The sequence below is a fragment of the Cygnus atratus genome, chromosome 3 (genome assembly GCF_013377495.2).
Source record: "Cygnus atratus isolate AKBS03 ecotype Queensland, Australia chromosome 3, CAtr_DNAZoo_HiC_assembly, whole genome shotgun sequence".
Classification (NCBI taxonomy): Eukaryota; Metazoa; Chordata; class Aves; order Anseriformes; family Anatidae; genus Cygnus; species Cygnus atratus.
Window position 1 is genome coordinate 52,932,571 of NC_066364.1, and position 13,634 is coordinate 52,946,204.

The 13,634-nt window shown below is 38.4% G+C and overlaps 1 protein-coding gene across 1 annotated transcript in view; it reads left to right on the forward strand.

Moving 5' to 3' along the window:
• Positions 1-13,634, forward strand: part of SLC35F1 (solute carrier family 35 member F1) — a 244,105-nt gene that overhangs the window by 219,312 nt on the left and 11,159 nt on the right. Inside the window, exon 7 of the mRNA XM_050709838.1 lies at positions 3,538-3,692. Coding sequence (XP_050565795.1) covers positions 3,538-3,692 — 155 coding nt within the window. The remainder of the gene's footprint in view (positions 1-3,537; positions 3,693-13,634) is intronic.

Sequence of the window (13,634 nt, forward strand, 5' to 3'; positions counted from 1 at the left end):
GGTGGCCTGTTGCCATCTGCCATAATTGTGTCATTAAGAATGTATGAACTACGTTTCAGCTGATGTAAAATGCAAATGATTTTCAAATATTGAGATCTAAAGTCTATCTGTTATGTCTACCATGTTTAAAACAGACTGTGGCCCTCCTGTTTTTAATTTTGGAAATTCCCCTGGTGCATAGTATCATCTTTGCAGCTAGTATAAATCAGTGTAGCTCTGCTTAAATCCTTGAAAGTTTAAGTGCTGACAATCTGACCAAAAGGAGAATGATTGTACCATGCTGATTGAGTGGTTTCACTTGAGACCATGACACAGTTGTAGAATGACACATGAAATAATAACAAATAAACAAACATCAACTTTGTTTAAGAGAAAAGCCAGTTTGACTCTCTGAGGAAGTGTCCTTTGTTACAGAGGCTCTGAATGTTTTTGAATAGTTTTTATTCTAGGAAGACAATATAAAAAAAAAATCATAGTTGAGTCTATTTCCTGTCAATGAAACAATAACTTTTGGAGTAAAAATATCAGATCTAAAACATGCAAAATTCAACCAGCATGCTCAAGCAGCTAAAACAGAAGTTCCCCAGACATGTTAATTTTGGTGGTACTCTTTAGAGCAGTCCATGGGGGGAGTTCCTGCCCATTAGTGAAAAGATGGCCTGTCTTAAGATGGGTGAGGAGAGACTGAGGGACTGGGGCTTTTTCAGCCTCCAGAACAGAAAGCTTCGAAGAGCTACCCACAAGAAGGTTATCAAAAGGACAGAACCAAGGTCTTCATATTGGTGTATGGCAGGATGAGAGACAATGGGCAGAAATTGAAATAAGAAATTCAGACTGAATAAAAGGAAAATCTCTTTCCCTCTGAGAACAGGCAGGCAGTAGAACAAGCTGCCCAGAGAGGTTGTCCAGGCTCCGTGCTCAACAGTTTCAAGACCAGGCTGAGCAAAGTACTGCACAATTTGGTCTGATCTCACAGCTGAGCCTGGTTTGAGCAAGGGTTGAACTAGAGACCTCCAAGCTCTCGTCTAGCCTGAATTGCCCCACAGTCCTATGATCCTAAGTGCCCGGTTTAGACACCTATCAGGCATTCACACCCAATCATGCAAAAGTGGTGACATTGCCCATCAGAGTGAACACTGAAAGAAAAGGTGGGATTTATTTCACCAGTTTTAGATATCTGGGATGTGAATATCTGATTTAGTTAAACAGACTCCCTTTATCATCAGCAGAAATAAATAGGCATGATACAAGTCATACTACGCTAACATTATTGTCTAAAAGAGGTTGGACAACCTGCACTGTAAAATTTCCAAATCTCCTCACTGAGCACCAAGCCTCAGTGTATGTCCAGAGTTAGGTGTAATAAATCCTACCTGCAATGGTCTTCATACACATCAAGCCTTCATTTTAGGACGATGCATCGAAGCATACAGTTTTGAATGATGAGTTTATCAGGCTTTAACACAGACCTGCTCATGAGCAGATCATTTCAAAAGTACCTTCTAACTTCCCAGTTTGTTTGCTTCCGATATCTGCTCCAAGCCATGAGTACTGATAACTCAGTGCCTGGTTAGGAACAGGTGCCATCACCTGGGACTTCAGCACTAGTGGTGATTCCCAAGGCTATTCTGAAAACTGGTCTTCTAGAAACAGTATCTGAAAATCAAGTGATGTTATTTCCAGCTTGCTTATTGTCACCAGTAGATGCCATCCAGGTGGTAGGTATTATATGTGTTTTAAGACATAAATGAAATGCTGCTCTACATTAACTTCTGATAGGACAGATGCAGTTTAAGCAATTTTCCACTGGAACTGGAATACCCTTTGGAAAAGCAATCTGTGAAGTGCATGTAGCTGCCTGCCAAGGAATATGAACACCAAGACAGCACCATAATATAATGCTAATAATTAAGAGCATAACCCACCAAAGCACCTGAATATATCTATTAAATCCACAATGACTAGAAGGGATTTGATGGGCCAGCTGGTGATTTGCAGACTTTACTTTGAGAATGTCGACTTGGAGTCCAGAATGGCTTTAGTGCCTGATCTATTCTTAATTTAAGCCTGGAAGAAAAGCTGACATAAAATGGTGATGTCTGCAAACAATTTCTTATTAATAACTGTGCTCCACTTGATGCAGTCATTGGCCTACTGCAGAAGAGTTGCAGAGTTGCATACAACAACTCTTTCAAGCACTGCTTAAGACTGATTCTGTAGTTATCCACATGCAATACACACTTTAAAAATTTGCTGCTTGTTAATAAAAGTAGTTCTTGCCGTGATTATCCATATTCTGAATATAAAGTCAAATTCATTATCATGCCATAGCAACTGATATATTGCTACTGACATTTCATGACTGCTATATTTGTTTCAGGTGAATGTACACTTCAGTTCAGATGCTTCTGATGGACTCAAATTGCAACTGCTGTTTTTGTCATTTAGCTGGCTTTTCTAAAGAGTTTTTAACTAAGTGGATCAACAAGCAGACACAAATCATAAGGACTTTGGGTTTTGTTTTGGTTTGTTTTTTCTGCTAATTCCTTTCAGAACTTGGGCAATCAGATTTTCTGCAACTTTTAGTCAATAACAACATGCTCTGAAGAGCTGGTGTGAGTCTAAATATAGGCTTGTGCATATATCAGCTGGGAATTCTGCAGCATACATCAGCCTAAGAATTATCATTTGCATGAGAGCAGATGAGTGAAGTGTTTGCTGTTTCTTTAACTTCATATTGATTTATTTGTCTTGGGATTTATCAAGCAATAACTGAAGGAATGAATTCCTTCCCAGTAAGTCATTTAGTTTTTAAAATGAAATTAAATGTTTACTGTAATGTATTTTTATTATATTAGTGTCTAACAATCTAATTGCGTGAGGCACTTTGTAAACATGTAGCAAGAAATAGTCTCAGCTCCAGAAAGCCTTATTAAGGAAGACAGAAAAAAGTGGTAGAAGAACAGAGGTTCAAAACTGTGAAGTGATTTGTCAAGTTTGGGGGCAAAATAGACTAGGACCTCTGTCACTTGAATGCTGTTGTCATGCATTTGTCTGTCGGCTCATTAACTCCTGTGAAAGTACTTTTACATTCATCCTGTGGGCCCATTCCTAGAAAACGTGTGCTCCTTCCAACTCAGCTGAACACAGTGGGTGTTGCGGACAATCATCTCTTAAAAGACTAGATTTGACATGTCCGATACATTATTTCATCCAAATTTATGTTGGATGTAAGATACTCGTTAGTAGTATAAGACTGATTTAAAACAGCACTGCTATTATGGGAACCACAGAGAGGAGACTGCATGTCCACTGCTGTATGGATATGGTTTTCACTGGTTTTCATATGTATTTAGAATTATGCTCTTAGTCTACATACATATACATATATATATATGCACATATTAATAATTCGAATCTGTGTTTTAAAAAAAGTATTCTCCATTCTTTCCTAAAAACACAGCCTTCTTCCTAAAAACACAGGTCATTTCTGCACGCTGTGGAAGGTCACTCTTTGTTCTTGCTTCTCTTCTGCAGGCTTGTTGTATGTCGGCTTTAGTGCCTGTATGTTTGGCCTCTACAGCTTTATGCCAGTAGTCATAAAGAAAACCAGTGCTACTGCTGTCAACCTCTCCTTACTCACAGCTGACCTGTACAGCCTCTTCTGTGGATTATTCCTCTTCCACTACAAGGTATGTGGAAATAAGAGATGTGTTTGAGTAATAGCTGTATGCCTGAAGAAACAGTAATGCAGAACAATGAAACAAGAGAAATCTCCAAACTTTGCTAGATCTACACAGTAAAAACACGGATTTAAAAAATACTTTTATAATTAATTTTATACAAAGTATAATATATATGCTGTATATACATATATATATAATATTTTATATAACAAATTTTAAAGAGAGCTAATTCAGTCTTATGATTTTTCAGGTTTGTGTACCTGTCCATAAGCGTTCGTATTGCTAATTTCCTTCTACTGATCAGAGGCAACTTTCAGCTGCTATGACCAGGGCAGTATCAGGAAGAGAAGGACTCTTCCAAAAATTCTTCAGAATTTTTTTGACCAGTAACAGGGTTGTTTCATTTCACGTTGATTCTGAAATTATGTCTCATAACTGTTCATGAATTACACTTTTCTAGTCAGCCAAACCGATGGCTCGCCTGTTAGTGTGAAAAAGTCAAAATGTGTGGCAGATTTGTGTTGAAGTTAAATTTTTATCTCTCAGGTCGTCTAATATTTAAAACATTGTGTTGTACAGGCAAACATTTGGTCTCCAGTAGCAAGGAACTGCACTGCATTATTCACAAACATCCCCTCAGTGGCCATCCTATGAAAATGGCATCGGGATGTTGGAGGCAACTGCTTTGTATCATCATTTATTCATAAGAGGAAGGTTACTTGATAGCTAAAATGGTGGCCCTGAGAAGTGTTAGGTAAATGAAAGCCTTACAATACTGATTAGCTATCCAAAACAAATCAGATTTTGTGGTACTAATGGCACCTGAATGAATCTGAAAGAGACAGAGAAAATTAAAAACTTAAGAGTCCAAAACAAAATTATTTTTCCCCATTGCTTCTTATTTTCTTCAGACAGAAGAATAGCAAGTATAGAAACTGAAATTTAAAGATTATCTTCTGCTTTACATGTCTGACTCATGGCAATTTGGTTCTGACCCACACTTCAAATCCAAAGTATTTGAAATTAGGTATTAGCTGAAAATTATTATTCCTTATTAAATTATATTATTTGATAGACATAGCAAAATAGGTAGTATTAGTCCACAAAAAGGTGGTGTTAGTCCAGTGTTTCTAAGAAAAATATTTATATTACACAATAAAAGATAGACAAATTTAATTCTGAAAATAGTGGTGGTGGTGTTTTAGCAAAATTAAACTCTTTTAGAGGGAGAAACTCAAAAGGCAGCATGAGTTGGATGGGTTTCTGCTCAGTGTTACTCAGACATGACAAAAAAGGGCAATTTTGCAAAAGTAAACCTTAAACTTCAGGCAGTTGAAAGGCAGAAGGTGCATAAAAGCTTTCATTTTTTCCCTGTGTCTAATTGTTGTACATTAGAAGAGACAAGAAGGACGAACTTCCAATCTCATGGACACTTTATCTTTCTAGTGTGAGTGCATGTCAGCTCTTGAGCACAGTGGCACGTTGGCCTCTCTTTAAGAGCCCCTACTGAAAAAGTGCTCAGGAAGAGAAGGCTCACAACTGGAAACCTTTACGGTTGAAAGCAAGGTTTCATCATCTGTCCTGATAAAACCCTTGAGTTCCACCTCTGAAGTAGTCTGGTCTCCTCTGGCCCTTACTCCGCTGATTAGAAAGCTGTTTGAAAATCTCTTTCTCCCACAGGTCATCTTCTCATGCAGATTTCCTCAAAACTCTTATCGAACTCTTTCTTCAGCCTATTCAGCCTATTTAATTTTCTGGTTTGGTTGTTGTTGTTGTTGTTGTTGTTGTTTTTCCCTCCACTGCTTTCCTTGATGTTTTAGAACATCACTGCTCCAACAGTTAGAAACCTTCATATTTCCAGTATAGATTTACTTGTGGCTAGTTTAGATCCACTCATTGTTTGCGCCACAGGTATCCTTAGCGTGAAGAATCCCCTCCTCTCCTTAGCATTCTACTTCATTGGTTCATCAGTAGAGAGCAATAGTATCCCTCTCAGACCCGACTTGTGTAGTCAGGGCAAGCCACAGTCTTTCATTCTTTCCTCCTTTGACGGGCTAGTTGCTCCCCTGAGCACCTCTCTGTTTTCCTCTGCACCTTGGGAATTCATCCTTCCTGAGACAGGGCCTTCCACTCAAGAAGCAGCACAGGCCCCGCCAGCACCTCGTGCAATGCTCTTGTCTTTCCTTTTCTCCAGGACATGCTACTCCGTAAATATTAATGCCGTATGTACTTTTTTCATCAATGCTTTTCCTTTGTGACTTGTATGCATCCTGCAGTCTGTATAACTCATGTGTGTCTATCCTCTGTTCTTCCCAGCCAAACTGCTGATAAGAGAAGACCTTTGTTAGGACTTTACGGAAAGACCTTTACCTGAAATGTAGTATCAACTTCCAGAGCAGTCAGTGTCTCCTTTCATGCCCTTCAAACTCACATTGTAGAAATTCAAAAAGAGAGTCTATATTCAGAGAACATCTAGATCTAAAAGCTCACTCAGTTATGTGGTCACTTCTTTAGCTAATATTTTTATCCTCAGTCAGATCACCTCCTCTTTTTCTTTCTCTTTAATATCAGGTATTGTTTAATGTGACGGTGTGGAATTGTGAATATTGCACTCAATAATGAAGTCTAGTGCGTTAACATTAAATGATAAAAATTTATTCCCCTCCTAAGCCTGTGTACTCTTCCTTGTTTTCTGGCTTCAGAAAAGCTGTTTCATTCCCAGCCCAGCTGTAGACCTCCTTCAGATGCACAGCTCCTTTTGCTTATTGCTGCACTGACCGATGGGCAAAGTCCTACTTCACTGGGAAGCAAATGGTTTTATACTGAATTAGGATCAACTGAGTGGTTTAGTGCCCCTTACAGAATATAATTTTATGAGGCTTTCAAGAAACAGTTACAGTTTTTTCTCTCTGCTGCTACTTTTATTACGAGACAGGTTTATTGCACCTATAGCAGTAAATCTATGAAAAATCCATGGAAAACGCAGGAAATTAGTTTAACTGGGCTTTAGAGCCTCTGAAACCAAACTGAGGAGAAGATTGCATTTGAAGTGTTTTGATTAGTTATCATTTCATTTTTTTTATTATACAGACTTGTAACATCATGACATACAGGACAGGAAGTTTGTAAACAGCTGCATTTATATTCTTTATCTTGTGTGCCAATATCTTTGTAGTGCATTAAACAGTTCCCCAGCCTGTGGAAGCTAGAAATACAGCATGTTAACTTGACACAGCTCTGGTAATATGCTCGTAATTCAACATGCTAATTGTCAAAGTTATTTTATCAAAACATAAAGATTTATGACTTTCATCTTAAGTTAGATACTGACTAGGTTGTACTGATTCATTCTTAAGTTTATTTGCATCCCCCAAATCAAAACTCACTTTTTAGTTCTCCAGTGGGTGGAGAAAGGCATCTAGCCTGTTTGGTGGCTGAATATTGGCCATTGCAATAGCATTTAAGCATAAAGGTCCATATCCTTTTTCTTAATTCTCACCATATTTATATATTTTTTGCAATTTTGATGGTCAAAACTTCTCTAGATATCTGTTCTTATTTCACCTTTTTCTTAAGCACAACTAAATGCTTTGAAAAACAAAGGCTATCAGAGCCCTAAAGCGATCTTTTTTTAATTATTATTATTTTAACCTATACCATCACAGCATTCATCTTGCCCTGTCAGAGGCTGCAGTAGTATAGTGCACCGAGCACTATACTATTCCCACACTCTAAAGGTTCTGGGAAATTTGGGGCCAACTCTCCAGTCTTAAGGGGCTGGAGCTTTAGTATAACTTTTGTTATTTTTTCACTTGGGAAGTATTCATTTTTATGTTTTATTCTCAGCCTTAGCTTTATTTTAAAGTGAGTTTTTGAAGTTCATACTTTTCATTTGCAAGCCATATGTTGGGCTTTAGTCATTCTAAGCAAATTGCATTCTCACTAAATAATCTAAGCAGCTTATTTTATGTTTTCCACCAGCTAGAGCATGCATACTGATTATGCTCTGCACCAGCAGGTCTAGTCACACTATATTATATCATTAACTAGCAAGCCAAGCACCATCAATTATATTCTGTCTTGGCAAAATCATTCATTATTTTATCCAAGATTTAGCTATAAAAAAATCAGAATTTCTGCATATAGTAACAAATTCCAAATGAAGAAAATGCATATATTTCATAATAAATCAATGAAGTCATATATCTTGATTTAGAATCATGGCAAGTAACATTGTGAAAGGACTTGGCTGCACAAATAAACATGATACCCAAACACTTTCATCACTAGAAATCTGAAGTGGTGCCAGTTGAAACCTCACTTACTGGTACTTCTAGAAATGGCTTTATTCTAACAGCCGAGTCCCTCCAATGGAAGGGAGCAGATGACAACCTCCCCATTACATCTAGAAACAAGCTATAAAGGAGAGTGGTTTTTAATATAATGGAGAGGAGTGAGTACAAGTAGTGCACTAGGTTCCAATTTCATTTTTGCCAGTGTGGATCCTAAGCAATGACCATGAATTGTGGATTTACGTAGACTTCACTGAGATGAGAATTCGGCCCTTCCTGGAAATAAGTATTAAGAGCTTCCTTTAAAATTGTGTACTTTACTATCCTGATCCAAGATTGCTGAAGCCAGTATGAGGTTTTCTGCTGACTTCAGTGGGCTTTAATTCACTTTCCTAAATAAGGAAAGTCTGCCCCTCAAAGAATAATCTTAAAAATGCTTCACAGCTTAATGGCTGTGGAGATAAAGACCATGCCTTGTTGTGACTCCATATGCTCCATGTCAATGTATGAACAGTCTGAAAGAAGCAAATAGTCAACTACATAGTTTAAAGAATCATTTTGTCTTTGCCTCCTAAAGAAAAATTCTAAAGGACAGTACAGTGCTTTCAGACAGTCCTGGTTTTATTATGCTGTTAGTGGTTTGGGAGCAGGAGGTAGACTTGGTTTGGTGGGATGATTTTTTGTTTATTACTTTTATTTTTACTTGGTGGTTTTACTTTTACCATAAACATCTAAGAGATTTTTTCAAATCATCTGACCAAGCTGAGCAAATACTTCAAATAATGTTCTCAGTCTTTTTTAACTCATCTGCAAGTATAAGCTGGAGTCAGTAAGAGCCTTTTCTTTGCTTGCACTTGTTAAGGGATTGACACCTGCATATTTTAAACTTTGACAGTGGTGTGGTCAGTGGTACATCATTATTTCAAACAGAGCAGGTAGTGGAGGCTAAACAACCGGCTTTTACAGTATTACTTCCTCAGCCATATACGTCAGGATATTTTCCCCAGTTAAATCAGGTATGCCATCTGCATGATCCATAAATCCTCCATTTGAATGGAATTTAATCTCATAAGGCTGTTACACTGGTGAAGGCTTCTGAGCCTTTGATAATAACAAGTATAAATCACATTGCCAAATAATTGTGCCATTGGTGATTTGCAGAAACCTAAGTGTAGATTTTCCAATGACATTTCTTACAGGGGGGACTCGCTCTCAACAACTCGGTTCCGGTGAAGCTATGCAGTGTGCATGCCTTTCGTCTAAATGCCATTTTGAAAGCTGCTTCTTCACATGTTCTTAAATTTACTAACTTCTTTGTTTGAATATCCTCCTACAAATTGTAATCAATTACGAAGTAGTTCTGAGAGGAGAAGTTAGGCATCTGTATTCAAAGAGCTACCTTGAGGTCGAAGGGTGTTAGGTGTGTTTTTAGTCACACTTGGGTGTATACATATGTAAAGGGCCACATCCGCTTACCCTTTGTCTGAGTGTGCAGGATGCCATGCAATAAAAAAACTCTGAAGTAAAATGACACATGGGAGTAGAAGCTAGGAAAGGAAATTACTGCTGCCAAGATACTGCATGGTCTGACAGTAGATGTTTAACAGCATAGCACTGTTATGGCAGTTTTCTTAAAATACTGCATTGTTAAAGGGTGTTTCTTTCCTTCACAGTGTCACCTTGCAATAGAATCAATAGTTGCAATCCAGGAACAGTGAAATATGGATACTCACTCATTTGGACCCATCAAAAAAGAGAGTAAAAGTGGCATTTGTATTGCAGAAGGCGTGTTGGAGGCTTCAATTTCAAGAATATTTTTTCAGGCATTGTTAGCTCATCATGAATGTCACAGTATGCAGGTTGTTTTCAGGGCTTTTAGCTTGTTTTTATTTATCTATTTATTTATATATATATTTATATATTTTTTATTGTTCTCGTGTAAAAAGACTGCTCACAACAGAACCAACTGGGAGTTTTCCAGCAAAATTCATTCCTCTTGGAAATATCTAATTATCAAAACAGAAATGCTAAAGGAAAAAATTATTTTCAGTACGAAACACAGTGTAGCATTTCTCAGACCTTGACTGCTGTTTTGCCTGCTCATCTAATAGATTGCAGCAGAGCATAGTTTCCAAACTTTTTGGCCACGTGTTCTGGGACTGGAAGATCTCGGTCATGAGAAAGCAGTTCTGCATTAGGCAGCCTACAACCCCAAGGAAGAGCCTTTAGGGCTTCCAGGCTTCTGCAGTGAAGCTTCTTCATAACAGATGCAGTCGTCAGTTGCCTGTCTCCAGCAAGCACACTTTGTTTCAGAAACAACAGCATTTGGTGTCTTGAAAGAGCTTCAGTGTTTACTTCTCATCTCATTTTAGTTTAGGTTTTTGTTTGTTTGCTTGCTTGTTTTTTCCTTTGATTACAGAACAAAGATTTGGTTTCCTAGCCAGAACTAGTTCATAATTACAGAAAAATAATGGCAAGGATCTGATCTTCCTACCCATGCCTGGGTTCTTATTCTCTTGACTTTATAATTTAGATGTCTTAATATTCTTAGTGAATGCCTGGTTAACAGGGTTTACTGACAACAGCACTGTTCTGCGCCTTGCTGCTCCACACCTGGTTGTCAACTCGCTGAATGGTTTTTGCTTTTTTGTGTCAATGATTAAATGGTCATAATGCTTCTTTTCTTCTCCCATTTTCTCCCCCACCCCTTTTATTGTGTAACATTTGAATTAAGTCTTTTTATATCTCAGCATCACAAGTCCCTACATAGCTCAAGTATTAAAATGTTAGAAGATTTGTTTGCCGTTTCAAAAGAGCACTTCAATTCAACACATTTGTACTTTTTCTTATTACCCGCACAAAGTAAATATAGAAGTAACTTTTCATTTGTATAAAAGGAGTCTGAGGCCAGTTGAAACTCGTGTAATCACTCAATAGAACATATCTCAGAATGAAGAAGGAAGTAGTTTCAACTGATGATCCAGCCAGTTGGGGAGAAAAAGCACTGCTACGTGACTGAGTTCTGCCTTTAATTACATTGGATAGTGAAGTGCCTAATGGATATTGACTACTCAAAAGAATACTTAGAATGAAAACAGAATTTAAATGTTAAGTGTAGTAAACAAGTGTATAAAATCGGCCTGTCCACAGACAGTCCCCAGAGAAAGAAAAGAGCCAGTATATGTGCCTTGGCAATCTACTGAAATTGATGGTCAGGCTTGTTTGCAATGAACTGCTTAAGTGCTCTGACCTATAAGGCACTAGGAAAGTGGTTTACTTACCTTATAGTGTGAAGTTGTTGTTTTTCAGACGAAAAATATGTCCTAGCATAGAAACTATTAGTTTCCTCCATTTTTTTTAATACAAAATGAAGAGGAACCACAGGATTATAAGTTTCTAACACTGACATTTCTCTGTACAGTCTTATGCTTACTTTCAGTTATTATTATAAAATAGTCCTTTTTAAGTGTCTTGAACAAGAACTCCTAGAATTGTCTTTGGAGAGTGAGTTGAGCATGGATAAATAAACAGAAATATACTTCAACTGCTTGAAGAAGGCAATTCACATCACTATCATGGGACTTGGATTTTCAACACCTTGCAGAATAAATACTGAGAATAAATATTGAAGCCCCTCAAGTCCTCACTGTTTTGTTGGCAGGGGTAGAAAAGGAGGAGCAGTGTTTAGGGAACTAGTGAAAAATGGTTACAGAACTGGGGGCCGTGTGTAATTTAGGTGCTGTTCTATTTTGTATGTAATTTGAAGTCACAGCTGTCTGCAGCCAGAAGAGGCAGTCCCACCAGACTTTTCTGTCCCCACCTTTGCTCTCAGGATGAACAACACTCCAGACACATGAGCACAATAGCAGCTGAAGGGAAGCAGCAGAATTATACTGGTGGGACATGCAACAATATCTTTAGCAGTAAAGCCTCCATCCATCAATCATTTTCATTTCAAGTTAATAACTGGATATTGTTGACTTAAATGCAAGTAGCAAAGTACCATAATAATGGGCTTTGAACACTTGGAGCCAAAAAACAGTTACCTCAAATTACTTGAAATTAGTTTGGGGTTTCAATATAAAGGAAAAGTTGTTCAGAGATCTCTTAAATATACCACAGATTACGTTATGAAGATTAATTCTCACATCCTAAAGGAAATAAATAGTGTTTTGGAAAAAGTAGTGATGAGTCAAGTGGAAAGTAAAGGTGAAGCGTTCTTAATTTCTACTGAATACAAAAGTGCAGACATATTAGCAGAATTCCTCCTGTTATAGAAAATAGTTAACTTTTGCATGGTAAAGCTTTAACAAAACTGTATGTGTTTTGAAGGTGCTGGTGAACATGGGGGCTGAAAAAGGAAATACGGGGGGAGTGAAGTAATACAAATCCATAAAAACAGAAAACAAGAAAAGGGTCTGGATGAACTGCAGAAAACAAAAAAATGTTGTAACAAAACCACTTGTGTCAACCCCTGTCATGGTTTTGGTTGGGATAGAGTATGTTTTCTTCGTAGAGGCTCCTATGATGCTGTGTTTTGGATTTTTGATGAAAATAGCAGTGATACCAGAGGGATGTTTCAGTCGCTGCAGAGCAGTACTCGCACAGAGCCAAGGCCTCTCCTGCTCCTGGTGCTGCCCGGCCAGCGAGGAGGCTGGGGGTGCCCCAGGAGCTGGGAGGGGACACGGCCAGGACAGCTGGCCCAGGCTGCCCACAGGGATGTCCCACACCGTGTGGCGCCGAGCTCAGCGATAGCGGCTGGGGGAAAGGAAGAGGCAGGGGGGACGTTGGGGTGATGGCGTTTGTCTTCCCAAGGAGCCTTGCCGTGGGGTGAGCCCTGCTGTCCTGGAGGTGGCTGAACCCCTGCCTGCTGATGGGAAGCAGTGAATGGATTCCTTGTTCTGCTGTGCTTGTGCTCAGCTTTTGCTGAGCTGTCTTGGTCTCAACTCACAGGTTCTGGCTCTTTTACCTTTCTGATTCTCTCCCCCCATCCCACCTGGGGGGAGCGAGCGAGTGGCTGTGTGGTGATGATCTGCCTGCTGGGGTTAAACCACAACAACCACATATGCATCCTCTAACCTTTTCTTTTTAATACTGCCTTCTACTTTATTATAATAAAAAATGCAGAGAGAAAAACATAATGAAGACATCCTATTAAATGAGATGGATCTTACCAACAACATACCGTTTCTAAATGAAAACTCAACGAATATGAAAGCAAAGCCCAAGAGGCTTAGGTTCATAACTAATTGTGAAAAAAAATCAAACTAAATGAGAACCTCAGCATTTCCCAAGTCAAGCACACTTTTGAAGACAACTACAATGAAAGTATTGAGTTACATACCTCAGCAATCATTTGCAGCCCAAAGGAGAAAGCCAAAAAAGGTCATGAATTGGTAAAGCAGCAGCAGCATTCAAAAGCTTAAATATGGTTCAGTTACCAAAAATCTACAAAGATTTTCAAATTATGACTCTGCAAATTGAATATTATTTCCACCTTAGCACATGAAAACAGAGTCTGGAAGTTAGCCAAAGACAGAGATTGAAGGAATCAATTTGAAAGTGAATGGTAAGAGTTAAATGCAATACCTGTATTATAAACTTGGAGATTTCATATGGAAATGAGTAATTCCTTGTTTCCAAAAGTGACTTGGAA